We start from the raw sequence: 26,186 nt of genomic DNA, 5'->3' as shown, positions 1-26,186 counted from the left end.
ATCCCAGCTGGCTGTGTAAAGCCCTCCGGGAACACGAGACTTTTTAAACTGCAAAATCCTTTTGGCTTTGTGAGATTCTTGGTATTTGCCTTAAGTACCACGAACCAGAAAATTCTTTCTACTGCTGCTGAGATAAGTGTGTGGAAGTCACATTGAGCAAATTGAGGTTATCAACTTCCAGTGTGATCAACCAACTGATTATTGAGCAGGGTTTGCCAGTTTCCTTCCACAAACTCCTACAGTGCAGGAAAGTTGGGCTGTATAGATCAGCTGGTGAAACAAGAACATTCCAAAAAGCTCGTCTGGTTTGCTCCCATGGGAGCAAACTACCCTCTGCTCATGAAACCTGAGCAGATTAACAGGCCCTTTAGAGCAGAGGCTGCCAGGCTTTCCAGTCATGACTAATGCGCTTGCCTGAACTGGCAAAGGCCATTGAGAGAGATTAACTAAGGGTTTGTCTTCACTGCAAAGCGGTAACTTGGTTTCTTAACCAGGTGTTACTCCTACATCTCCTCCATTCACACACAAAACCCTCACACCCAAGTTTGGTGGTGCTTTCAACCTGGGCTAGCTGGTGGTATAGGTAAGAACCTGGGTTCCACTTTCACTTAGGCTAGTAACCCACCCACTTTTGCGGTGAGGACACAGGCTAACTCACTCCAGTGCTGTAGTCCTCCAATGCCTTCCCACAATTCCCCTTGTGTGCAGAGGACAGACGAGTTCTCCCACAGTTTGCTGGGGAGGAATCAGAGCCCCTCATCCTACTACAGCGCAAAGAACCATGGGATATGCCCCCTGAAGTCCTAGTCACGCAAAGCGCCAGTGAAGACACAGTACCTCTGAGTTCTGTAGTGTAGCTGCTCATGCCCAGGTAGGCTTACTTGGGTGTAGACCACATGAGCTAAATCTGCAGGGAAGGCGTAACTCTTTCCCACTAAAGGTAATAACTGAAAAGGCACCGGCAGGAGAAACAGCATAGAAAGGAACAGGAAATAAGAGCCCACACACAGTTATAAACAAAAGCAGATTCTTTATTTGGAAAACTGAAAGTGGTGAGCATTTGCGGAGCACCAACAAGGCAAAGTTATTTTATTGCCCTTTTGAAATAAACTCTCATCTCTGTTATCTCCAAACATACCCACGGGATTATCCCCATCTTGTAACGGCAGAGAAAGCAGAAACATTACTCACTGGAAATTCAGCCTCCTTCCCTTCTGTGACAAGCACACAGGACTGTCAGAGTTACAGTGCCATCTACTAGGAGACAGGTGAACTGGGAAATCCCACCCTCCTGGGCACAACTGTTCTCTACACTCACCCGCTCTCTCTGCTTGTAGTTGTGGAAGCTCTCACTGGAGGGAAAGAGAGACTGACGGAGGCCTATATACAGAATCAAAGAACTGGAAGGGACCTTGAGAGGTCATCTAGTCCAGTCCCCACAACACAAGCTTTGAATGAAGGCACCATAGAAGCAATTGTTGTAAATAGATAACCTTATAAAATTACTTTTGCAAAATCTGGTAACTGAACTTTAAAAAATATATTTGCTTTATGAAGAAAATGTAATAGAAAATCGCATGGCACTCTACAAAGGCATAACAAAAGTTACCTGGGCCATCTAGGCAGCAGGGGGACTTTGATGCAAATCAGTATACGAGGGTTTCTATCAAGTTGATTTGGGAAGAGAAGAGAAACCCTCTGTCCAGCAATACATGATCAAAGACATACATTGGCAAACATGATAGCAATTAACTCATATTCCAATAAACTCAGCGTGGAAAAAATGTTACTTGGTTGTCAGTTTTCTGCAGTTCCATGCACCATGTGGGCTTTGAAATCTAGTCATAAATCATGATTGTAGTAAGTTCTGAAGTAACTGATTCATACGTATAAATTCTCAGAATTTGGGAGGCCAGGTTTGCTACTGAAAATTACATTATTAACTCCAATTCTTCCACATAAGAACTGCCAGTAGCTACATTTTTTCAGTGTAGCATCTCTGTAAAGAGTGTTTCATTTCCAACATTCAGCAGAAACTAAAGATACATGGTGTGTAAATTAGGGAACCAAGAGTGATACATTTCAGAGGTGCTGCGTAGTACATGAGGTGTCACAGAATTTGTATACAAAACTGATACATAAGCAGAGATGCTCTTCCTGTTTCTTTGGAGACATGCACAGCAGGTACCCTCTCCTCTACTCTTGCTTTGCTCCAGGTAGCTTCACAGGAGCCCAGCCCTGCATCTTGTAATAGGACACCAGCTGCTTAGGAACTTCAGCCAGGACTGTCTGGGAAAGAGCCTCCCGAGGAGCCTGCAGGAGACACCAGTGTGAGCAAACCAATGCTACAGCACATAATAGAGGCCAAGTTATCCATCAATTCCCCTCAGACAAGGAAAGACCCAAAACAATGTCTCTACCGCTTCAGCTTGCTACCAATCAACAGAAAAGAAACCATGAAACCTGAAGCAATATCAGGAAGGGCTTCCCTGTGCTCTGATTGGAAGAATACCAGGAACTCTGATTGGTCAGGGCAGGGCATCCTATTTAAATCTAAAGGGAGGTACAGGAAATTGTCTGCACAACTGGGCTTTACCTGGCTGCTACACTGGACGCTGCAGACTTATCTGACTCCTGACCCCTGCTTCCTTGCCATGTTCCTGATCCTTGCCCCCTGGTCTCCCACTCCAGCTCCAACCCTTGGCTTGACTCCAAACTCCAACTCCTGCTCCAACCATTAGACCCAGCCTCCCACATCCCGCCCCTGACATTAAGGCCTCTTCTATACAAGGAAGTTTTTCAGTATAACCCAAGTTGTAAATTAACTGAATACCATTGTACCAGTAGAGTCCCCCCGACCCCAGTGTGGCCACTCTTATTCTGTAGAAGAGCGCCCTTTTCAGTTTAGCATAAACCTTTTCCCAGGCAACGGACGCTAACGTGAAAAGAGCCAGTCTAGGTTTTTAAACTAAATTATATGGAGAGCCTCATATTCCCCACTGTGCAGCCAAAGAAAGAATAGCTTATTGCAGTCAACAGCAATTCTATGAATCTGACAAAATTTGGACCCCGTTTCTAGATAATTTTAGACAAAAAATATTGAGATGCTATAAGAATGCCAGACCTCCATTCCACCTAACCCCTCCACTTCCTCCCCCTGGTGCCTCCTTCCCTCCTTTGCAATATTCATGTATGTTTATTTTTATTACTGTCAACCCTCACCCTAACATGTTATGCCTATGTGGTATTGTTTGGTTTTGCACCTTTGACAAGTTGTAAAGCTGCAAAATTCTACTGCAGATCCTATAAAACAGGAGGTATTTGGACCCACACAAGCTGTAAGTTGCTTACCTTTTTGTACTTTTAATTGCCTGTTTCTTTTTGAAAATCAGTAAGAAATCAATCACAAAAAGCAGCAACCACTCTTATACCACAACAGGAGAGTCCAAACAGGGTGTCACACCAACAGAACTACATGGATACAACTGGTAAAAATCCCTGTGGGGCAAGGCCCAAGAGAAGCCAGCCTTCCCAGTACCCGACGTGCTAATCCAGAGGTGGAGGGTGCTCAAAGAACAACGGGCCAGGCTACAGCAAACGGGGTTCTTCCCAAAAGCGGCTTTGGTTTATTATTATTTGTATTCTCGTAGTGCCAAGGAGCTCCAGTCATGGACCAGGCCCTGCTGTGTTAGACTTGGAACTACTCCTTGGGGGTGGCCATCAGATCCAGCCCCAGGAGATCTTCACACAGTGCTTTGGGATAGCTCAGCTTGTCACTGTTTCTATGCCGTTTGAAAAACACTTTGCTATCCATGTTAAAATTAAAACGCCAGTTAGAATTCCATTCTGGGCCAACTCCATATAGTACAAGTTTAACTTCAACTCAAAAGTTGGGGAGAAGGTGGACAACAGCCTACAGGCAAAGCAGTGTGCTCCCATGAAGAGTTCAGAGTGCAATCCACTGGGAAGCAGGCAGGCAGGGATGAGGTGGTAGCATGCTCTGCCCTGCTGGATGCCTCACTCCTGTGCCATCGAGGTTATGGAGGCAAAGAGGTCAGGCCTAGTGAGGTGACAGGAACTTAACTCTCATTTCAGGGGAGATATTGCGCTCAGTCTTCTGATCTCCTGGAGGCTGAAAACACAGCAGAGGCAACATGCTAAGCCCCTGGTTGATCGGAAGTACCTCCATTTACTCTTGCTCCTCAACCCAACAAGCTGGGATTGCTCAACTTCTGACGGGCAGGAAACATCTCACAGTTCTCTGAGGAACAGTCTCCAGGCAATTTTGGGCCACACTTCCCCGCAGACAGCTCACTGGCTTCATACACTAACTACATGGTTAACAGAGTCTCTACAAAACCACTCCTCTCTCAGATCAAACCTGTGACAATTGTGTACAATGAGATCAGGATTAACAGGCGGTTTCTTTTCCTCATGTTAAAACAACAGATAACTTACGCTGAGGAACTGTCTGAAAGGCACGAACTGTACAATGTCTCGTGCAGCTGGCTCCCCTGTCAAGGACTTTAATACGCCGTTGTCCCCATCCAGGAATTCCATGGCTTTGAAATCAGCATTGCCAACTCCAACGATAATAACAGACATCGGCAGTTGAGAGGCATTAACAATAGCCTGCCTGGTTTGATCCAGATCAGTGATCTCACCGTCCGTGATGATCAGTAGTACATAGTATTGCTGCAAAACATTCAATCAGGCAACCAGCGAGTTTAACATCAAACCCCAGCAAAAGGCGGCTGCCTTAGCCACCGCTCCTTCTAGGAAGGGAAACCAGATGGGCTTGTGGATAAGGCACAGGACTGAGTGAAATTCTATTCCCCATTTTGTCACACAATATACACGTGACCCCGGGCCAGTCACTTCTCCCTCTGCAACGCAGATTTTCATAATCTGGACCTAGTTTTAAAGGGGGGGGGAGGGGAGTGAGAGGCTTAGTTCAATTATGTTTGTAAAGAATTTTAAGATCCTTGGACGGAAAGCACTAGGGAACAACAAAGTACCACTGAAGCCCGCACCTTGGCTGCAAAACCTGCTCTTTGATGCTGTTTTCCTTGCTGATGGTATTGTTACCCGCACAAGGCCTGGGACAGAGCCCAGTGGAGTGGGAGGGTCTGGGCTCCCCTCCCACCCTCTAACAACTAGTTGTCACCTCCATCAAGCATCAACCATTGCACCCCACCCTATTCAGCAGTAAGCACAGAGCCAGTGTTTCACCAAGATATTACAAGGTGGAGCAAAGGTCACCTGGACTCCACAGGCTGAGTAAAATACCACAGAGATCTGAGCAAGTTGGGGGAACCATATTAGAGGAGTCCAAGCAGGGAAGGAGAAATCTCTTTGCGATTCCATTCGATCGCATACAGGGAAAGTGGAAAGGTCAGGAATGCAGGTCTGTACCCGATAAACATGGACTTACAGCAGCCGTTCCTTGCTGTGCCGACTGAGCTGCAAACCTTGCCACATGGTTTATAATAGGAGAGAAATTTGTTGGCCCATAGAGTCGGACCTGAGGCAGTGCCTGGCGATAAGCATCCACAATTCCTTGGATTCCTATACAACAAGAAGGTCTGAATTACCAGAAAAGCCTTAACATTTTACCTATCTTGCTAATTGTTTTATGAGCATTATCCTTCTTGCATTTTACAATAACTGGTCACATTTAAGGTGCATACAGAAAATCATACTGGACCGATTTCAAAGCAGCAGCCAGTACTATGCATGGCAAGGATGCCGTGGGTGCCCAAGGTGGTAGTTAGCATGGTCAGTGGGAACCTGCAGAGAAGTGGCAGGGTATACGGCAGACTCCTCCCATCTTGTACTTGCCAGATTTTCCAAGAAATGACACTGATTAGTGCTACTAACATAATACAGCTGATGTGAGCATTTCCTCTACAAAAGGAGGGTTTGCAGTTGATGGACTGGTGTGTGCTTAGGCTGCTTTGACTACCAATTTGTGCAAACACATGTATTTCTGCTATCTCCCCCCTACCCCCATTTTCCTGCTTACGCATCTACTGCATATTGTCTAAAGCCCAAATTGTGAAGTCTCTGGGGCAAAGACTGTGTGTTCTTTGCTTGTATAGTGCCTAGTTCAGTGGAACCATCTCTCCATTTAGGGACCTTAGCCATTACTGGACTAGATATACTATTGAAGGCCTTGTCTACGCATGACACTTGCACTGGTTTAACTAAAATCAAGTTGTAAAAATTGATTTAGTGAAACTGTTACAAACTCTTGTGTGGACACTTAAACTGGTTTATTGATTTTGCTTCATTTTGCAATTTATGCTACACTCACACAGCCTGTCACACTGGTTTTAATTGCGTAACTGCAGGACCAAGGCTTTCTACAAAGCTGGCTTAAAGGGACAACCTTGAGGTAGCAAGGAAAGAGATCCTAGCAATGCAGTGGGCAACCAGATTCACTCTGGGAACAAATACTTGGATTCACACAGGGAAACTCGCAGATTTGCAATTTTCTGCTGGCCCCAGACAAGATAGAAAAACTGAAGTTTCTTAGATTTAATGTGCATGTGCTAGGTACTGAATAAAAAGGGAATGAGACAGTCCTAGCTCCAAGGACTTTATAAACCAACTCAAATGAAAGAACAATTAAAAAGAGGATCGTAGACAAGCTACTGTTTAACAACACAGCTTTTGAGAACAAAAGAAATAAACTGCAATACTTTTAAAAGCCACATTTGCAAAAGGATGAATATTTAGTAAACATTTGGGTGAAGCAATGATACATTTCAAATACTCTGGATTCATATGTATCATCCACAGACTAAGATCTCTGCTGCCAGAAAGAGTGGACGGTTGTTCCACTTCCGATTTCTGTGGACATAAAAAACTGAACAATTTAAACCAGCAGTTCTCCTATTCCAGAAACATTAACAAAGACAAAGGTGTGCTTACCCCGACAATAGGGATTGTTGGGGTTAAAGTTCAAGGCAAATTCATGAGAGACCTGGAAGAGAGAACATTTACATCCATTTAGTGAAACACTGACATGTACACAAGAAGTGCTGGCAGAACTCTGAGAAACCTACCTGCCAGTTTGGAGGAACCTGAGCTCCAAACCCAAATGCAGGAAACAGCTTATCTCTGCAGGAGAGAGGGAAACAATAAGAAGCCTGAAAAATTGGGATATCCACCCCCCATTGCCTCCCCTTATCGCTGCTTCAATTGATGGAAGGTGAATGCTGCATAGGACCCAATCCTGCTCCCACTGAAATCAGCAGGGGGTGGTGCAGGTCCTGTGAAAGCATACTGCTGGGGCTCAGCGCTGCAAAGCTTGCTTTGGGTCACTGAAAAGAGCTCAAATCTCTGTTCAGGAGAACACCAAACCCCTCATTCAGCAGTTCCTGCTCACATAAGGCCTGCCTACACCTTAACAGCAGCGGCACTGCAGAACAGGACTGGTGTTCTGGGACAGAGCTAAGTGCAGACACTTATCCAGAGATATTCGTTCCGCACCTTCATGAGCACCAAGACGACCCCCAGTTTTGAAAGCCAGAGAGAGCTGCATCCCCATGTCATTTCCGAAGTGCACAGTATAAAGGAACACAAGTATGCAGCAAAACCAGCCAGTGCAGGCAGATCAGCACAGGTGCATGGGATCATCTAGTCTGACAGCCGCATAACACAAGCCAGATTTATTGAATTGGCCTCGTTAGCACTACAAAAAGTAATTTTCCCTCTCTTGATATTCACTCCTTCTTGTCAACTGTTGGGAATGGGCCACATTCACCCTAACTGAATTGGCCCCTTTAGCACTGACCCCCCCACTTGGTAAGGCAACTCCCATCTTTCCATGTGCTATATATTTATACCTGCTTACTGTATTTTCCACTCTGTGCATCTGTTGAAGTGGGTTATATCCCACGAAAGCTTATGCCCAAATAAATCTGTTAGTCTCTAAGGTGCCACAAGGACTCCTTGTTGTTTTTGCTGATACAGATTAACACGGCTACCCCTCTGAAACAAGCCAGAAAATGTCACTCAGCAATTCCTGCATCAAGCCCAACCACTTCTGGTTGAACTAGAGCACCTCTTTCATGAAGACATCCCAGCTTGGTTTACAGACTTCAAGAGATGGAGAATCCATCACATTCCTTGGTAAGGGTTAATTACCCTGACTGCTAAACATTTGCACCTTATTTCTGGTTTCAATTTGTCTAGCTTTAATCTTGCAGAAATTGAAGTTCTCCACATAGATTGATCAGGTCATCTCTTAACCGTCTCTCTGATAAATGACTCCTTTAGTCTCTCACTGTAAGGTGGGTTTTTCAGTCCTTACATCATTCTTGTGCCTCTTCTCTGAACCCACCCTAATTTTCCAACATCCCTTTTGAAGGGTGGACAACAGAACTGGACACAATATCCACATCCTTGTGAATGTCTAGCCATCAGCTCAAGTTCAACATGGCTAAAATAGAACTCTTGATCTTCCCCACCATGCCTTCCCTGCGACCTCCTCTCTCAATAACTGTGGATACCACTGTCATCTTTCTTGTCACTCAGGCCCATAACTGGGATGCCTTCTTCAACTCAAACCTCTCTAGATCCTCACATCCAGGCTGTCCACGTCCTGCAACTGTTTTCTGCACAACATCACTGAGATACGGCCTCTCCTATCCATCCGTGCAGCTAAAACTCTTCCCCAGGCTCTCCACAGTTCACAGCTCAATTAATGCCACATCCTTCTCTCTGGCCTGGACAAATGCAATCTTGTCCCACTGATATCCATTCAGAATGCTGCTGCAAAGACCACTGTCCTAGCCCGTTGTTCTGACTATGTCACCTCTCTGTTTGCATCCTTTCACTGCTTCCCTCTTCTCTACTGTATCAAACACAAGCTAGCTGTCTGCACTTGCAAGGCCTTTCACAGCCTATCCTCACCCTACCTACCATCTCTAATTCAGTAATGAAAGGTCACACTTCTGTGGCAAGGGGTGCATTTCCTAGCCCATACTGTGGTGCAGAATTGTGGCACACATAATTAGATGATCTAGTAGCCCAGTGATCTCACATACTCCGGAACTGTGGAAGGATAATTAGAGATCAAACTCAATCCTGGTCATCAGAGAATGGCCTTTGTCTGACCCTACTTAACCAGAGGGATGGTCACCACAAGGAAGGGGCTTTAGGGGTTCCAGAAAGATGGTTGAGAATTCCAGTCTCTCTCTCAGGACACACACTGTCCCACTGAAAAAACTAATGATATTTCAGGTTAAGAGAGGACTAAAGCCAGACAGAGCTCATCAAAACTAGAGAGCTGGCTAGCACGTTTCCCACTGAATTAAGACTTGAACAAGCACGGCATTCAGGCATGAAATGTGTCACCGGCAACAAAAGATTAACACTTGACAGCAGCATTTTACATTCACCGATAGCCCTTGACTGCCAGCACTTAGAATTTCACATTTTTCAGAAGCCTGTGGATGAATCAGTTCAAGAACCTCTTACATACGTGTCGTAATCCTGGACCACATTCCCCACACTCCAGATGGCAGTCAGGTATTCATTTATCCCATTTGGACTGATGTAGTGAAGAGAATCTGGTGACTTTGGATCTCCATTGGAGCCAGTGAAGTCTATACCCACCTGATTAAGAAGATAAGAACAGCAGGTCATTGAAGTGTCACCAGCATTACAAGTAAGTGAGAGAAAGAAAACATTTCTATCCAGAATCTGAAGCTCACGGCTAGCCCAACACATGTGCACATGCAGACTGGCATCAGATCTCCCCAGCAGCAATGACCAAAACTGCTCTGGGACCCATCCATTCCCTGGAAGTTCCTGTGACATACCCCCAGGTCACAAGTAGGTACTGGCACCCTAATTCCTAGGGAATAGACAGACACCAGCTTGTTTACTGCTAGTGTAAAAATAAATGACCTGAGAGCAGTTTAAGAAGCTCCCTGCCCATTAGAGTTACTGTGAGATGCAGAGCAATGCTCATGACAATCAACCAAAGAAATTACTTTCTTTATCCTGATCATCTCACAGAAATACAGAGAGGAAACTGTCTATTATATAAAACCTCTGAATGATTGTCGTCATTCACAAAGACAAGAAGCAGGTGAGCAACTCACTGTGAAGTTAATCTGGCAGCCTCCCATGACGTAATCCAGGAAAGAGTATTCAGTTTCAATCTAAAGGAACAAATACTCAGGGTTACACCTCCTCTCCTAAAGGGGCAGAAAAGCTGGTAGTTTGGAAAATAAGCTTACCTTGCAAGATTTTATCCTAACAATTCCAGAGTTTTTGTAGCTCTTTTTCTTTTGTTTCTTCCCAGGGTGAATGCATTCAAATTCCACCTACAGGACACAATGCACATAAGAGCCAGATTACTGACATACTCACCTGAAGAAAGCAGAGTTCAAGAGTTTAAACCAGAGCAGTGCAAAGGATGCGATTCAACCCAGCCCGCCTCTCCAAAAAATAGTGAGATTAATGGGATTTTTAAACACACCCACAGTAAACAGACAGATTCTAACCACTCTGCCACATGCTCTGTTTCAACAATGATATTTTAAAAATAGACTTTCAAAAAAAGTCTATTGCTCTAGAAAACTGGCCTCCTGATGGTAGGGATAAGTCAGCTATGCAGCGATGACACTCTTGGTATGTCTCCTCGAGTCTGCTATGCTGGAGTGAACAAGAGGGGGAAGCTACTCTGCTTCTGCCTGATTCTCCAGAGACAAAGGAAAATTGAGATGATGAAAGCATGGCACAGGAACTAGACAAAGGGCACCAAAATACCTTCAGGAGGAGGAGATGCAAAGGCACCCAGAGTTACAGACTGGGGTGCTTGGGGTGCAAAATGTATTTACTTTTCTGGGATGTGTGTTTATGACATTACAGCACAAATAAAATTACTTTTGAATATGGAGCAGAACTCTACACTAGCACTATCCAACAATCTGTTGCAAACCCTTTGCAGTGAGTTATGGCCCCCTCAGCTGAAAAAATGGGGAAGAAAAAGAAAAAGCTCACCAGAGAGCTGCCTCCTGCTTTCTGCAGCTGAGACAGGTTAGTTTCAAAACTGCCTATCAAGTCATGTGACCCATCACTATCATAATCTGTACAATGTACCTGAAAGGAAAGAAATAGCAGGCAATGGACAAAGGTACTGTATCAGGGAGAATTACAGCTGCTCACCACATGATCTCTCGCTTCCAACAGCTTTGCAGTGATGCAAGTGAACTCCCCTATTAAATCAGAACTGGTGCTGTCATCCATATCACTAACTGAAACCTGATAGTAAAAGAGACACTCAAAGTGAATCCTGGTTAGAGACAGAGAAATACTGCTACTCACCTGTTTAACTAATGGGCAATTAAATGCAACTCACATGCACAGCAGAAGTTTTGCTTCAGTCAGGATCTCTCCCCAACTAAACTGATCTGCTTTGCTAGACTACTGAATATTGTTTACTTGTATGTTGGTACAGAGGTATAAACATGATTTTATTCTGTAGAGGGTACTCAACTGGAATATGGAGAAAGAAGCAATAAGAATGCTGTACCCAACATCTTCCAAAGTCTTTCATATTTGCATACATAAAAAATAATAATATGGACTGCACTGGAGATTGGCAGCTCCAGAGAGCAGAAACCTAGCCTGTCTTCTTTTGTATTTTGCACAGTACCAAGCAGACTATCTATATTTGAATAGTTAATCACATTTAGATCGGCCTGGAGACCTGATTCCCCAATGCTAATGCCAATGCAAGCGACCATGGCATACAGAACATGCTAAGACCTAAATCGGTTATAGCACCACATGATATTAGCCACTAGAAAGCAGTATGTATGAGGTTTTAATATGCACAAAACACACAACACGTATTAAAAATCACAGAATGCAAGTACTCCAGTGGAAACAATCAAAAACCAATGCTTACGAACTGGTGCCTTTCCCCACCTGTTCAAAAACAAACTCCATATGCTCCACTGACTTCAAAACTTACTGACTTTTGGGGGTCTGGCTTTATCAAAGAAAAAATTACCACCATCACAGGGACACAGCTCAGCACAAGCCATCTCCTCACAGTCAGCTTCTCCCAGTGTTCTACTCTCAGGACTGCTCAGGGACCACGCTTTATAAGGGTGTCAGACTCATTCTTTGGAGAGGCCCAAATTACATGTGTAATTATAGCCCACAGGGTTAAATTCAGATCTCACAAACTCCCCTTGATCCACTGCAGCTCTTCCTACTGGTCACTGGGAAATTTGCACAAAAATCAAGGGTGAAATGTGCCTTTAGCTAATAAATAATAACCAAAAGTTCAATTAAGTATCTTATAGTCACATTTGACCTCACTCAGTGGAAGAGCATGCTCACTTTTAAGACCACTGTTATTTCTTCCTTTTACTTCTCTTCCTTCCCCCATCCTTCGTCTCTGTTTCCTCCTTTCCTCTGCATTCCCCACTCTGCAGCCATTTTCAGTTTCCACCATGAGCTTCTCTACCATCCCTTTCATCACCCCATCTGCTAAAACAATTTGAAATGAAATAAATAATGCTCACATTTAGAGCACTGAGGCTGCAGAATTACCAACCTGATGAGGTAACAGGACAGGGAGTTCTCACCTCAGAACCTTACATCCTCTCCATCTAAAGAGCTACTACATCCTCCCTTATATCTGGGTGGGGAAACGCGCCCCGTGAGTCATCAGAATCCACATACTCTTTTCCTAGTAAACTCACACCTGCTAACAGAGATTGAGGCAATATTTTTTATGCTGATGGGAGAGCTCTCCTATCAGCACAGAGCATCTTTTGTACTGGTACAGCTGCGTCCTAGAGACATGGGTTACCATTGCTAGACTGTTACAATGCTCAGAAGGAAACAAACATCTCTGAAACACGCTCTTTTCAGCAATAATGGGTAGACACAGGTGGTCAACACTGACTGCATCAGTGGCCAGCTAGCAATATTGTAGGGAACAGGTCATAACCCAACTGTCAGCAAATACTTATTTCCTGCATTTGTCCAATATTTTGTGGGACCCAAGAGGTCCTCAAGGTGAATAAAGGATGCTCTACCTCCTAAAAATGAAACCACCAATATTCACAGAAGGCGGTGGCTTCTGCTCTACTCCTTATGTCATCAGATTGATGGGTAGTTATCTTGTTCTTTAAAATCTCATTTTAGTTTACATGAAGAACTAATTCCAATGAAAGATTACTTTGGTGGAAAGGAATTGCATCAGTTTAAAAAACAAAAAAGACAATCAAGGACTTCAATTTTTGTCCAAGTTGAAAGAGTTACTTATCTAAAAAAAAAAAAAAAAAATCAAGAAAACCCTGCCGAGGTCACTCACTGCATATCAGTGCAGCAGGGTAGTAGTGCAGTGTGCAAAAGAATTACTGAAATATTAGTTGGTGTCAGCACTAATTTGAGGAAATCAAACCACACCTGTTTATCTTGAACTTTGGTTAATACTCTTGACCCAAAATATCCTCACACAAAAGACCTGCAAAGCTGGTGTCCAGAAACCAAATCAAACAAATAAGACTTTGGTGTCCATGTTAAATCATTTGAACAGTTATACTAATGTATCAGAAGTGCGGAACGGAGGCTTGATTCAGTGTTTGCTATGCAGCATGTAGTCATAATAATGGCTATGAGCAATTTCTACATGAAGCTTAGGAAGCCCCCAAAGTAGACTGACTGAGGGTTCTGTGAAGCAAAAGCTGGACATGATGGCAATGAGTCAAAAAAAGGGGGTACACATCTTGCCCAATCACTCTCTCAGCAGGATGTAATTAGATTAAAATCAGGGGCTTGAACACTTGAGATCGTTAAAAATCCTATGACATTTCTCCCCAGTGTCCTCACCAAATTCTGACTTGATGTTGTATTCTTCAGTGCTATTTAACCACGGTTGTCTTTCAACCCAAACTCACCTTTCTGACTCACCTTTCCACCTGTAATCAGAGGATAATACATCCCTTCTTCACAGGCGTGTTGTGGAGTTTAATTAAATGTTTGTGAATGCTTTGAGGTCCTTGATTGAAAGGCACTATGTGGAAGTATATTATTAGCATACATTTGCCCTGAAGTGACGAATATGGATTCCTACTGTAAAGCACAGCTTTCAGAGCCTGGCACACAAAACCTTACATAATGAAATTCCTCACTCTATGCCATGCTTGCAAAGTACCGAGGATTTTAATTAGCATCAATTTGGCAAAGAGGGACAACAAACATTACCAGCATGGGCCTTGTCAGTGTCTCTCTCACTTCTCCAACGTCTTTGGGTCAAGAGGATTCCTCTTTTTTGGTCACGGTCAGGTTTTTCCCCAATTATGAAGTACATAAACTTATCACTGAAATCTTTTACCCCATATTTAGCACTCCAAGTCATACTTCAAAGCTTTTTTTCCTATTTAACAATCTCAGTAATTCTTTGGATTTATCATGCTGCACACGCACACTGACTGACATGCAGGCCTTTTGCTAAACCTTTAAGACCTGATTCCCAACACAAGGCTTCTTCGCAGGTACAATGAGACAGGAAAACCTAGAAAGAAATGTTTTTTGGGTTGACTGACCAGAGAAAACGCTGGTTTAGAAAGAACAGCATGTGGTTTTGAATTCATTTACTGTGGAAGGGGTAAATTTTTAGACTCCACCTCTAATCAGAGACTTCAGTGAATTAAAAAGATTAGGTAAATACTTGGGGTGTTTTAAGATACAGCAAATTGCCTTATGAATGTGGAGTATTATGCTGAAGACCTACTCATGACCTTGAGTCAGACTGAGTCATTTATTGTACGTAAGAGCTCAAGGAGTTAGAATCTAGACCCAAAACCAGGCCCTTTTCAAGGAAAAGCCTCTGCTCAAGCTGGCAATAGGGAAAGGGTCCCTGCTAGTATGAATGGACAAGACCAAAGATGGCACTTAGGTTTACATTGTACCATCGCCTTCCTCAGCACCATCAATTTGGTTCAGCATTGAATGACCCTCTCAGCTACATTCCAGACAATAACTGAAAGTCTGATAATTCTATCTATAGATCAGTCATTAGGGAAGAGTGTGGGAAACTTCACTTTTGCAATTCTTGACCTATTTTAAATTTGACAGGTGCTACTGCATTCACATAGATTTTGCATTTAATAAAAATGATCTCTTATTTGCTAATATTTAAATTTTTAAACAACTTCTCTAGATAAGCAAAGATTGAACAGCCTGATAATCACATAGCTAGTTAATGTCAACCCAGAGGTGGTGACTTACAATTGCAAAGGAATGAGAGAGAGAATCTAATCACTTACGCATTTCCAAAGACCATACCTTGATTGGGTTATTGAAGTCCCCTCCACAGAACGTTTGCAAGGGAACACTAAACTTCCTCCAGCATGGATTTAAATTGTTCTTAATCACCTGCAAGACAACAGACATAATAAATAATCTTGAATGGGGGATGCCACATGCAAATTGTTAAGAGTTTTAACATTGTCAAAATCAAGAGTTCTACACCATGCTGAGTATCTGGAGGCAATTCTTGAACTGGAGGTATGGCGTTTCAGACTACGTCTATTCTACAGAGCCTATACAAGCAGTGCTATGTCCGTACAGTCCCCTACAGTAGACACAGCTTACAATGACATAAGGAGTTTTTGTGCTGGTAAAGGAATACCACCTCCCTGAAGAACATTAGTTATGGGGACAGAAGCACTCTTCTGTCGACATAGCTGCATCTATCTTGAGGGGTTTGCCAGCATAGCTACATGAGTCAGAGATGTGGGGGGGGGGTTTACACCCCTGACTGACACAGCTTTGTTGATATCAATTTTAAGTGTAGATCAAGCCTCAAGCTGCGAACTTCTCAGATTTTGCATGCCAAGGACATGTCTATACAACAAGCACTACAGAGGCACAGCTGCAGCCACACCACTGTAGTGCAGACGCTTACTACAGCAACAAAAGGGGTTTTTCCATCACTATAGTAAATCTGTCTCCTCGAGAGGCAGTAGCTACAGTGGGGGTTAGGTCAATGTAACTACACTGCACGGGTCATGAGATTTTTCGCAGCCCTGAGCAATGTAGCTAGGGCGGCCTAAATTTTAAGTGCAGACTAAATATATTCTAGGTTGGGCCTGATTAATCCCGGGAGGAGAAATCCGGTAAAACACAAAAAGCAAGAGCTCACAGCTCAGGAGGTGTCACTCTTTCCTCTAAGTCAGGACTGAACTAACACTCCAACAGCATTAAGGGACACTGCATCTTTTTTCAGATCAAACATTAAAAAAGGTCCTAACATATGGCCATTAAGGAGTCTCTACTCTTTTCAAAGTGCCATAGGTCCTAACCCTACTATGCTGTGCAAAATCCCAGGGTGGATAACTACATTCTGTCTACACTTATAAGTTTGTTTGGAAAATACTTTGGAATCCTTTGAAATGAAAGAAACTTAACGAAGCGCAAGTTAGCATTTGTGGCGCCAGAGTTCAGTAGACACTAAAACTAGTTTCTGTAAAATAGCAATATCCTGTTCCCCACAGCACAATACGTTCGCCCTTTTCAGGCAATGAGAGCCGAACCTAATGCCAGAACAGTGTACGTCAGTGTGCAAACCCTACCTCTGATCTGTAGACCAGCTGCCATTTTCCACCATCACTCTGCTTGTAAAATTCCAAAAACGGATCTGATTTGCCCAAAAAATCCTGTAAAAACAAAAAATAGGAGTAATCAACCCCCCATGCTTTGTCCAAATAAATACCAAACACTTAGTGGTGGAGGTTTGGGGTAGGAGTACCTCCGTTTGGGGACGGGAATGACGGAAAGCTGGCATCCCCAGTGGGACAGAAAGCACAGAGAAGTTTGTGTGGCAGTGCACATATTACAGTGGCGCAGGTGCATCACTACAGCCATGGTTGCAGCGTGATAGCTGTTTAAAAGGTCGACCTTCTTAAGTCCTTTAAAATCGACATGCTTAGGCAGATTTGTTGAAATCTGGTGTGCCTCATGGGAGTGTGGGGTAGCATTAGTTATACGTATATGCGGTCACTTGATCAAGGGGTTTCCAGGTTACAGCCCCCCCCCCCAAAAAACAGGTTTCCTTCTGATGCCTTGTACTGTTAAACTGAGAAACTAATGACTAGATGAAACAGAGGCCTTTTGTCGGTGAACTCACACTGCCATTAAATAGTTATCATAGCCCTCCCCTATGACAAAAGGAGTTCTGCATGGAGGGGCTGGAGGATGCTGCAATGTGAGAGTTGTTGGTGGCAGCTGTATTTTGGAGGGAATGTAATCCATGTCTGGGGGGGAATTAGACATGTAAATGCCTGGGGGGATATTACGGGACAGAGGAGTGGGGAAATGAGGGGAGGGGGATTTTGGACTGCAGTGAGGAGGGAGGGGGATAAATAAGGATGGATGATAGGTGAGACAAGAGAGGTTGGGGACTCAGATGTGGGAGGCATGGTCCCGCAAGCTCTGCCAGCACACCCCCACCTCATGTACTCCACAGCTCTGTCAGTGCACCCAATCGTGCACCTGAAACCGCCCCACATCCTGCAGCTCAACCTCGTCAGCCCCAATCCTAGTGCACTCCAATCCCCATGTATTCCATAGCTCTGCCAGTGCACCTCAACCCCCTGCACTCCACAGCTCTGCCAGCATACCCCAACCCCCCTGCACCTCAACCTACCTGCACCCCACAGTTCTGTCAGTTCACTCCAACTGCACCCTCCAGCTCTGCAGTGCACCCCCACCCCCCTGCAGGCCCCAGAGCTCTGACAGTGCATCCCATCCCTCCTGAACCTCATAGCTCTGACTGTGCCCCAGTACCCTCCATTAACGCACATACTTTCACTCTGCCAACCCCACAGTTACTGAAACATATAAGCTCTTCACCTTCTTTTACAACCCATTCACTCTCACCCACAGGATGCCATCTACTAAAGGACAAAAAAAAAAAAGGCTGCCAACTTCTTTCTGGTCCCATGGAGCTGGCAGTAGCCATTGAGAATGATTTGGATACACTCCAGGGGCAGTCAGTGTATTAGATGTTAGGTGTATTTACACTGAAAGGTGAGGGCAGTAGTTGGGTCTGCTGGATAAAGGTGTGTTTGGGAGACAAGGAGATGCATGTATTACTTTGAGGTTTGTGACAGCTGGGATTATGAGATGAGGAGATCTATGTTTTGCAAACTCTAATGTGTGGGAGCAAAGGGAAGAGCTGCACGGGTACCTTCAGGCTCCAGCACGCATCATTTCAGTGCAGTGTTGTGTACATTATATAATTAGCAGGGCAGAGGGGTTTTTGGTTTTTTACACTAGGTATTGTTGGTCGCGAGCTGGGGTAGGACAGCAGTCTAAGGATGTATTATGTGCATACATTCCAGCCAAAGTGAGTGTTCTCACTGTCAGGGGAGCTGTTCTGAATGGAGGAGACAGTAGTTAGCTCTACTTGTTAGAGGTGTGCCTGTGGATTACTTTGAGGTGTGTGACTGGGATATGAGGTGGTCTATGTTTTCTACCCTTGTGTGTGTGACGAAAGGGAAGAGGTCCTTGTGTACCTTCAGGATACAGTATGCATCATTTCTATGCAGAACTGCACAGGTTATGCCAACAGCAGGGCATAGGGTTTTTATTATAGTTAGCAGTGAGGTGACACATGAGAGGATTCTAATGCTTTAATGACAGTAAAGTAAAAGAGATGGTGTCCTCTGAGCAATAAGGGAGTTGTAAAAGGCTGTGAAATGGTTCTTAAACACTATACATGTGGTATTCATTCTGGGGAGTTCGCTATGTGTGAGAGTTTACGCCAGGTTCTGGAATCTTCGGACTCTTACCATGCCATGGGTCACCATGAGTATGTGCTGTGTATATACTGAGTCATTCCCTCAAAAGGGTAGAGGGAATGTGGCGTGGGCTACTTTTTTCCACCCCACCCTGGTTTATCCTTCTATAGTGTTAGATGGAATCCTGTGGGTGACGGTGAATGGATTGTAAGAGGCGGTGAAGAGCTTGCACATTTAATCAACTGTGGGGTTGGCAGAGTAAAGATATGTGTGTTAAAGAGGCATATTGGGGAAGTGCTGAAAGAGGGCACAGTTAAGGTTGCATAGACAACCTTGACTTTACGCTATCCAATTTTCAGAATTTTGAGTTTTGCTCAACTTAAAGTTCTGCAAGGGAACAACATACCATCAAACAACTACAGCTCTGCGTTAAGGAAGTTTTTTGCCATTGAATTGATTTATTTATTAGCAATAAACCACTGTGTGCTAGGCATTTTCCAAACACTGAAGGACAATCCCTGTTCCAAAGGAGATTTGATCAGAGCCTTGGTAAAAGATATGAGCCTCGGTAAAAGATATGAGCCTCTAACCCTTGAAAGTTTGATCAACTCCGATGTTTGAAGTCTGAGTTGTTAATTGCTCCCTGGTAGTCAGAGGCGGAGCTGGGCTAAGCAGGGAGACATTGTATAAAAAGCTACTTGTGAGGCAAACTTGAGAGCCACAAACAGAGACATCTTACAAGAGAGTTTTGGAGGGAACTGCGAGATGGTGTGTGAGAGGCTTTTCTGTCAGGTACAGCTGTGTGTGTGGTTCCAAGATGGCCAGTGATGGAATGGCAGTGGTGACCTGCAATGGATGTGCCATGTTCTCTTTCCTGCCAGAAGCCAGAAGGGATTTCCAGTGCATATAGTGTAGCTTGGTGGCTGTCCAGAAAGTTCTTGGATTTGAAGGGCAAGTAGAGAATCAGAGAAGCTGAGGAATCCCTAGACAGCCAGGTTCAGGAAACATCAGCACCCCAGGTTCCAGGAAAAAAGGAGCGGGCCACCAAGGAGTCAGAGAGAAAAGTCAAAAGGAGGCCTGGTAGTTTGTATCAGGCAAGAGGTCAGGGCGGCATTTTTCACAGCCAGAGAGAGACACTGAAAAGCAGGCTGTGGCTCCCAGAGAGAAAAGGACTGCGAGAAATTCTACACAGCTAGAAGTTTCCAATCAACACCAGGTTCTCAGCATGGAAACAGTGGAAGATACCTCTCAAGATCCAGCTGGTCTAGGAATAGAGAGATGCATGGGACACACTTGCAGGTGGCAGCTCAGCCCAATCTGTCGGAAAATAAAGCCTGCCACCAAAGAATTCTCTTACCATCCAAGGAAGACAGGCAATCCGTGTTGGGGATTCAATACTCAGAAAAATCAAAAGAACATTCTGCAAGGGACAGGCAACAGGTTGGCGTGCTGCTTTTCCCAGAGCCACGACACCAGATGTCATTCTAAGATTCGATGGGCTTTTGGAGTTGACAGGAAAGGATCAATTGCTGATGGTTCATATCGGCGCTAATGACACTGCACTGAGAATATCCTGTGGATAATAAATTACTTCAGGGAACTCAGAAATATGTGGAAGAAGAAGAATGTCCAAGTGATCTTCTCTGAGTTCCTTCCTAATCCTGTCCCATCAGCAAAGGAAGGCAGAAGATTTTGGAAGTGAACTGCTGGCAAGGTAAGTGTTGTAAGGTGGAGGGTTGTGGTTTTATGGAACATTGGTCCACTTTCTATGGGGAGAAAGGGCTCTCTAGTTCAGTCCCTCTTCTACTGAAGTAGTGGCCATCCAGTCTCCTTAGCGACAGGCCAGCTAGAGTAGCCAGGAGGTCATTAAACTAATAACAAAAGGGGAGGGTAAGAAGAGGAAAGATATGAGCACTCAGCACAAAACTGACATGCTGAAAACAAAATCAACCAAGGAACCAAAGTACACAAAGAGAAGAAATTCCTGAATCACCTGTACACCAAAGCTAGGAGGAGCCTGGGTAACAAACAAGAGGAATTGAAATTGCTCTTTTATGAGCATAAATTGATCTAGCTGGTATTACTGAAACCTGGTAAGACGATTTGCATGACTGAAATGTTAAAAGTGAATGGTCATAGCCTATTTAGAAAAGATCAAGTAGGCAAAAAGGGAGGGGAAGTAGCACTCTATGTCAAAAATGGCATTAATAGTTTCTGAGTCACTGATAACTCGGAAGAAAATGATCATGAATGCTTATGAATCAATGTCCTAACAGATAAAACGCAAGATGGGGTATTAGTTGGTGTCTGCTACAGACCCAAAATCACATGAGGGAACAGGATGACCACCTCTTTGGTATATATCTATAATTAGTAAGAAGAAAATCTGTATGATCATGGGGGACTTCAATCTGAGTGACACATGCTGGAGGTCTCATGCTGCCAGTCCTATTACATCCTTAGAATTTTTAAATATTGTAGATGAAAATTTCCTAACTCAAAAAGTGTTGCATCCAACACAGGACAATTCTACATGAGACTTCGTCTCGACTGATAAAGAGGAACTTATCACAGAACTAAAAGTTAATGTAACTTAGGCACAAGAGAGCATGACTTAATTACATTTATAATGTGCACCCAGAATAAGTCCAGACCTGTGATTATATAAATATGGTGCTTTAAAAGGGCCAATTTCACAAAGCCAAAAACAATTACGAGCCAGATCAGATGGGAGGAAGAATTTAATCAGAAAAATGATAATTTGGAATCATTTAAGACGACCTTACTAGATACCCAAAAAGCCATAATCCTCACAATCAAGGAAGAAGCCTGTATGGCTTAAAAAAAACCTGGTTTAGAGGGTGAGTGAAGGTAGCTATAAAGTGACAAAGCTATAAAGACGTAAGACTAATCTACATTACAAACTTATGTCTTGGTACACAGAAGACTAGAAGAAAGCCAATGTGTTGTCAATATTTTAAAAGCGTAAATGAGATGATCCAGGTAATTACAGGCCTGTCAGTTTGACATCGATCCTGGGCAAGTTAATGGAACGGCTGTTACAGGACTCAATCAATAAAGAATTAAAGGAGGGTTATATCGTTAATGCCAATCAAAATAGAAAATACATTCTTTCAAACAAAGGTTTGTTTTTTTTTTAATGAGATTACAAGTTTGGCTGATAAAGGTAATAGTGTTGATAGATTCTCTATCACTGACAATTATTCAATCAAGATGGCGCGTTTTCTAAAAGATCTGCTCTAGGAATTATTTTGGGGCCATTCTCTGGCCTGTGTTATACAGGAGATCAGACTAGATGATCACAATGGTCCCTTCTGGCCTTGGAATCTATGAAAGGAACAATCTATGAAAGCACAAACCTTTCAGTTAAGATGAATCACAGTTAAAAGTGAACCAAAATTACATTTTCTTTCCCTTAAAACGAGGAGATTACTTACCTGTAGCTGGAGATTCTTCAAGTATTATCTGTACTCCACTAAGGGTTACGCATGTGTGCCATACACGTGCGTAATTTGAAAGTAGTGTCTGTTGGTCTACAATCCAACCTGGCTCGCCTTGTGCTTCCGTCAGAGGTGATCAGTTCCTTCTCTACCGTGAATCAGACAGATCCATAGCAGAGGGGAAGAAGGGCAGGAAGTGGAATACAGATAGGAACCACACATCTCGACGAGCCTCCAGTTACAAGTAAGTAACGTCTTCTTCATCTTTGAACGATGGCCCCTATCGTATTCCACTGAGACTGATTAACAAGCAGTACCTAAGTCGGACAATGGCGCAAGGATGAGGATGGAATGATTGTGTTGAGAACTGCTGTACCGAAGGAGGAGTTCGCCACTGAGTCCTGCAAAGGTTGCAAAGGTGTGTACAGAACTCCATGTGGCCACTCTACATATGTCCTCTGAGTGGCATGTCCTGGAGGGAGGCCATGGTCAAAGCCCGGGCTCCTGCGGAGTGAGTCCGCAACCTGGTGTGGGGAGGCAGGCCAGCTGGTAGCAGGAGTTTAATGCAACCCGAAATCCACTTAGAGATTCTCTGGGTAGAGATGGCCTGTCCTGAGCCTTTCTGCTACTGCAACAAACAGCCTGGGGGACTCCCTGACGGGTTTAATTGTCTGCAGGTCGAAGGCTAAAGCCCACTGGACTTCTAGGAAACGGAGTCAGCGTTCCTCTGCAGATTTGCGTGGCTTTTGGAAGAAAAGAGATAAGTGACTGGATTGATTGATGTGAAGCTAGGAGATTACCTTTGGTAAGAATTTGGAATGTAGGCGCAGGGATACCTTAGCACTATGGAAAATTGTGTAAAGTGGGTCCACCACCATAGCTCTGAGTTTGCCGACCCTTCTCACGGAAGTGATAGCAACAAGGAAAGTGACTTATATATAGAAGGGACATAGAGCACGATGCCAATGGTTCAAAGGGTGGTTTCATTAGCATGGGTACAACTAGGTTCAGGTCCCATTCGGGTGCAAGGGTTTGAATGGGTGGGAAGGTTCTGATGAGGCCCTTCCAAAACCTAGCAGTTAGTGGGTGTGTAAAGATAGGGTGACCCTCCATGGGAGGGTGGAATGTGCTAATTGAAGCCAGGTGGATTTTCAGAGAGTTGATGGCAAGGCCCAATGCCTTCAAGGACAAAACACAGTCCAGAAGGCGAGGGATCCCCATTGATTCTGGTAAAACACCCTTTTGTTGAACCCAGGAGGTGAAGTATTTCCACTTGGCTTAGGCGGAGGTGCAAACAGAGAAACTTGGACCCCTTAGGTGGAACGTAATAACGTCTTTCTCCGTCAACGTCTTTTGGGGGTAGGCATGCAGGTAGTTGGGGTGTGCCATAATGTTCTGGCAGGCTCAAGAATGGCATCATTAATAGGCAATGCAACCCAAGATGGTGCCAAGGAGTGGAGAATATCCAAGAGTTTATGCTGGGTGTCTTGGATTTCCTCCAGGGTAATATAGAGTTCCCCGGCGACTCTGTGCAGTAGCTCTTAGAGCTGTCTGAAGTCATTTGGAGGCGAAGGGGATACTGTAGTCACTGCCTCATCCATAGAAGAGGAGGGAAATCTCAGTGATTCTGGCGGCACCCTCAGAGCTAGGCTAAGGGATTCCTCCTCCTCCAACGGATCTGAGTGCCTGCTAGAAGGGCCCTCAGTGGGGAGGCAGGTGAAAGTTCCCTTGTGGATCAGGCTAGTTCTGAGGGAGGGCATCAGGACCAGAGTCTGCAGTATGGACAGTAGGTCGGATCCGGAGGATGTTGAGGTGGTCCCCATGGCACAGGGTACGGTGGCTCCATGGGTGCCAAGACTGGGATGGCCTCCATGAATGCACATACAGGTGGTACAATGCCAATAATCCCTCTCCGGTGTCCAATTTGTCGGAGGATGAGAAGGCAGACTCCAGGGCCATTGGAGGTACCATCAGAACCAGTGGAAGGGGACAGATCATCTGCGTGGAAGGCGAGGAGTCCCACAGTTGTTGTAGAGCAACATTCAGATGTGGAAACTACAAAACCTGAACCATCAAAAAAGAAAATCAACCTTCTGCTTGTGGCATCTGACTCAGATGATGAAAATGAAGCATCAGTACATACTGCTTTGGATCGTTGTCAGGCAGAACCCATCATAAGCATGAACGCTTATCCTCTGGAACGGTGGTTAAAGCATGAAGAGACATATCAATCTTTACTGCATCTGGCACGTAAATATTTTGTGACCCCGACTACAACAGTGCCATGCAAACACCTGTTCTTACTTTCAGGTGACATTGTAAACAAGAACCGGGCAGCATTATCTCCTGAAAATTGTAACAAAACTTGTTTGTCTGAGTTATTGGCTGAAATAGGACTAACTGGACATGTAGGCTCTAAAGTTTTACATTGTTTTATTTTTGAATTTATATTTTGTACATAATTCTACATTAGTTAGTTCAACTTTCATGGTAAAGAGATTGCACTACAGTACTTGTATTAGGTGTATTGAAAAATATTATTTCTTTTGTTTTTTACTGTGCAAATATTTGTAAACAAAAATAAATATAAAGCGAGCACTATACACTTGGTATTCGGTGTTGTAATTGAAATCATTATATTTGAAAATGTAGAAAACATCCAAAAATATTTAAATAAATAGTATTCTATTATTGTTTAACAGCACAATTAATCATGATTAATTTAATTGCTTGACAGCCTTAAATAAAAATTAATATCATGAAGTTCACACCAAGAGCCCACCACTTTTGGAGAAAAACAAAAAATGTTGATCCATTTTCAGCTCTATTTAGAATGCAACACTAAATATATAACATTGTAATCTGGTGGTTCCACAATAATTTTCTTGGAATAATAAATGGGATAAAATACATTTACTTTACAACTTCCCATATCTTGTGTGGTCTTCAATATGTCTTTGTTAAGACTGAGTATGCATTTTCCATATTTAGATTGTGTTATTTCTCATCCAGTGTTAATGATGGGACATGGACAGTCCAGGATTGTGCTACAACATAGAAGAAAAGTACACCAACTTTGCAAAGGATCAGACAGTCTCACCCCAACATAGCATGAAAGGAGCAGTCTGGAAACATCAGAAGGAAGAAGGTGGATTATTTTTTTGCCCGATGATGGACAGTAGGGCATACGGGGGAGGACTCCAAAATCTGGATAATTGGGAGAAGCTGCAGATAAGGATTCAAAACTCAACTCTGAACCTTTGGAAGTTCTCCAGTTGTTATCCCAATACATTTAATATTTAGCCTAACTCAACTTTCAATTCTACCTCAAGGATGTTTTTTCATGTAAACTGCCAATTATCAAAGACACATCTCAATGAAATCACCTCGAATGAAAGGCAAGACCAATCCCAAAAGTGTGGTTTGGTAACTTTGTATGTGACATTACATTCAAAACATAAACAGCATGTTTCTTGTTTAAGCATTTACTAAATGTGAGTACTTCCTCTTCCACACTGTTCTCCTGATTTAAAAAAAAAAAAAATTAGCGAACACAAACACACATTCAGAGCGAGCAGAACTGAACTCCACCTTACTGCAAGTCCTGAATATAGCTATAAAAACATGTGTAACTGTGTAAGAATCAATTACCTTTTTGTCCAAGTTCTGTGCTTCAATCTCTAGACTGACAACTCTTGTGTCTTTTATCTCTTCTGCTGAAATCTGTGTCACAAGAATTTAAAGACAAATTAATTTCCAGTGAAGTTTAGCAGACACTCAGGCACATGAAAGGGCCTTTGCTTCTGGTTGTAAATATGTTTTCTTGCACACACACACACACACACACACATCAAGTAACACAATTTAACACTGCCAAAAAGCAGACAAACTTTGAAATTAATTTACCCAAAGCTAATTTATTTAACCAAAGAAATTT

At 43.6% G+C, this 26,186-nt stretch overlaps 1 protein-coding gene across 12 annotated transcripts in view; it reads right to left on the bottom strand.

Moving 5' to 3' along the window:
* Positions 1 to 1,013: 1,013 nt before the first annotated feature.
* CPNE1 (copine 1) overlaps positions 1,014 to 26,186 on the bottom strand; it is an 89,012-nt gene continuing 63,839 nt past the window's right edge. For 6 of the 12 annotated variants that reach the window (XM_037915853.2, XM_037915857.2, XM_037915854.2 and 3 more), the window contains 12 exons: positions 25,901 to 25,972; positions 16,620 to 16,703; positions 15,331 to 15,420; positions 11,023 to 11,121; positions 10,257 to 10,343; positions 10,119 to 10,178; positions 9,494 to 9,627; positions 7,071 to 7,125; positions 6,937 to 6,988; positions 5,435 to 5,568; positions 4,459 to 4,695; positions 1,014 to 2,313 (listed from right to left, as the gene is read on the bottom strand). In XM_037915853.2, the coding sequence (XP_037771781.1) occupies positions 2,197 to 2,313; positions 4,459 to 4,695; positions 5,435 to 5,568; positions 6,937 to 6,988; positions 7,071 to 7,125; positions 9,494 to 9,627; positions 10,119 to 10,178; positions 10,257 to 10,343; positions 11,023 to 11,121; positions 15,331 to 15,420; positions 16,620 to 16,703; positions 25,901 to 25,972 (1,221 nt within the window). In that variant the 3' untranslated portion in view covers positions 1,014 to 2,196. Of the gene's footprint in view, positions 2,314 to 4,458; positions 4,696 to 5,434; positions 5,569 to 6,936; positions 6,989 to 7,070; positions 7,126 to 9,493; positions 9,628 to 10,118; positions 10,179 to 10,256; positions 10,344 to 11,022; positions 11,122 to 11,187; positions 11,284 to 15,330; positions 15,421 to 16,619; positions 16,704 to 25,900; positions 25,973 to 26,186 lie in introns of all 12 variants that reach the window. The other 6 variants (XM_037915860.2, XM_043527472.1, XM_043527470.1 and 3 more) reach the window with 2 other exon arrangements.

The sequence above is a fragment of the Chelonia mydas genome, chromosome 13 (genome assembly GCF_015237465.2).
Source record: "Chelonia mydas isolate rCheMyd1 chromosome 13, rCheMyd1.pri.v2, whole genome shotgun sequence".
NCBI lineage: Eukaryota > Metazoa > Chordata > Testudines > Cheloniidae > Chelonia > Chelonia mydas.
Note: the sequence above shows the minus strand (reverse complement) of the source record. Positions and strands in the feature narration are given on the sequence as shown.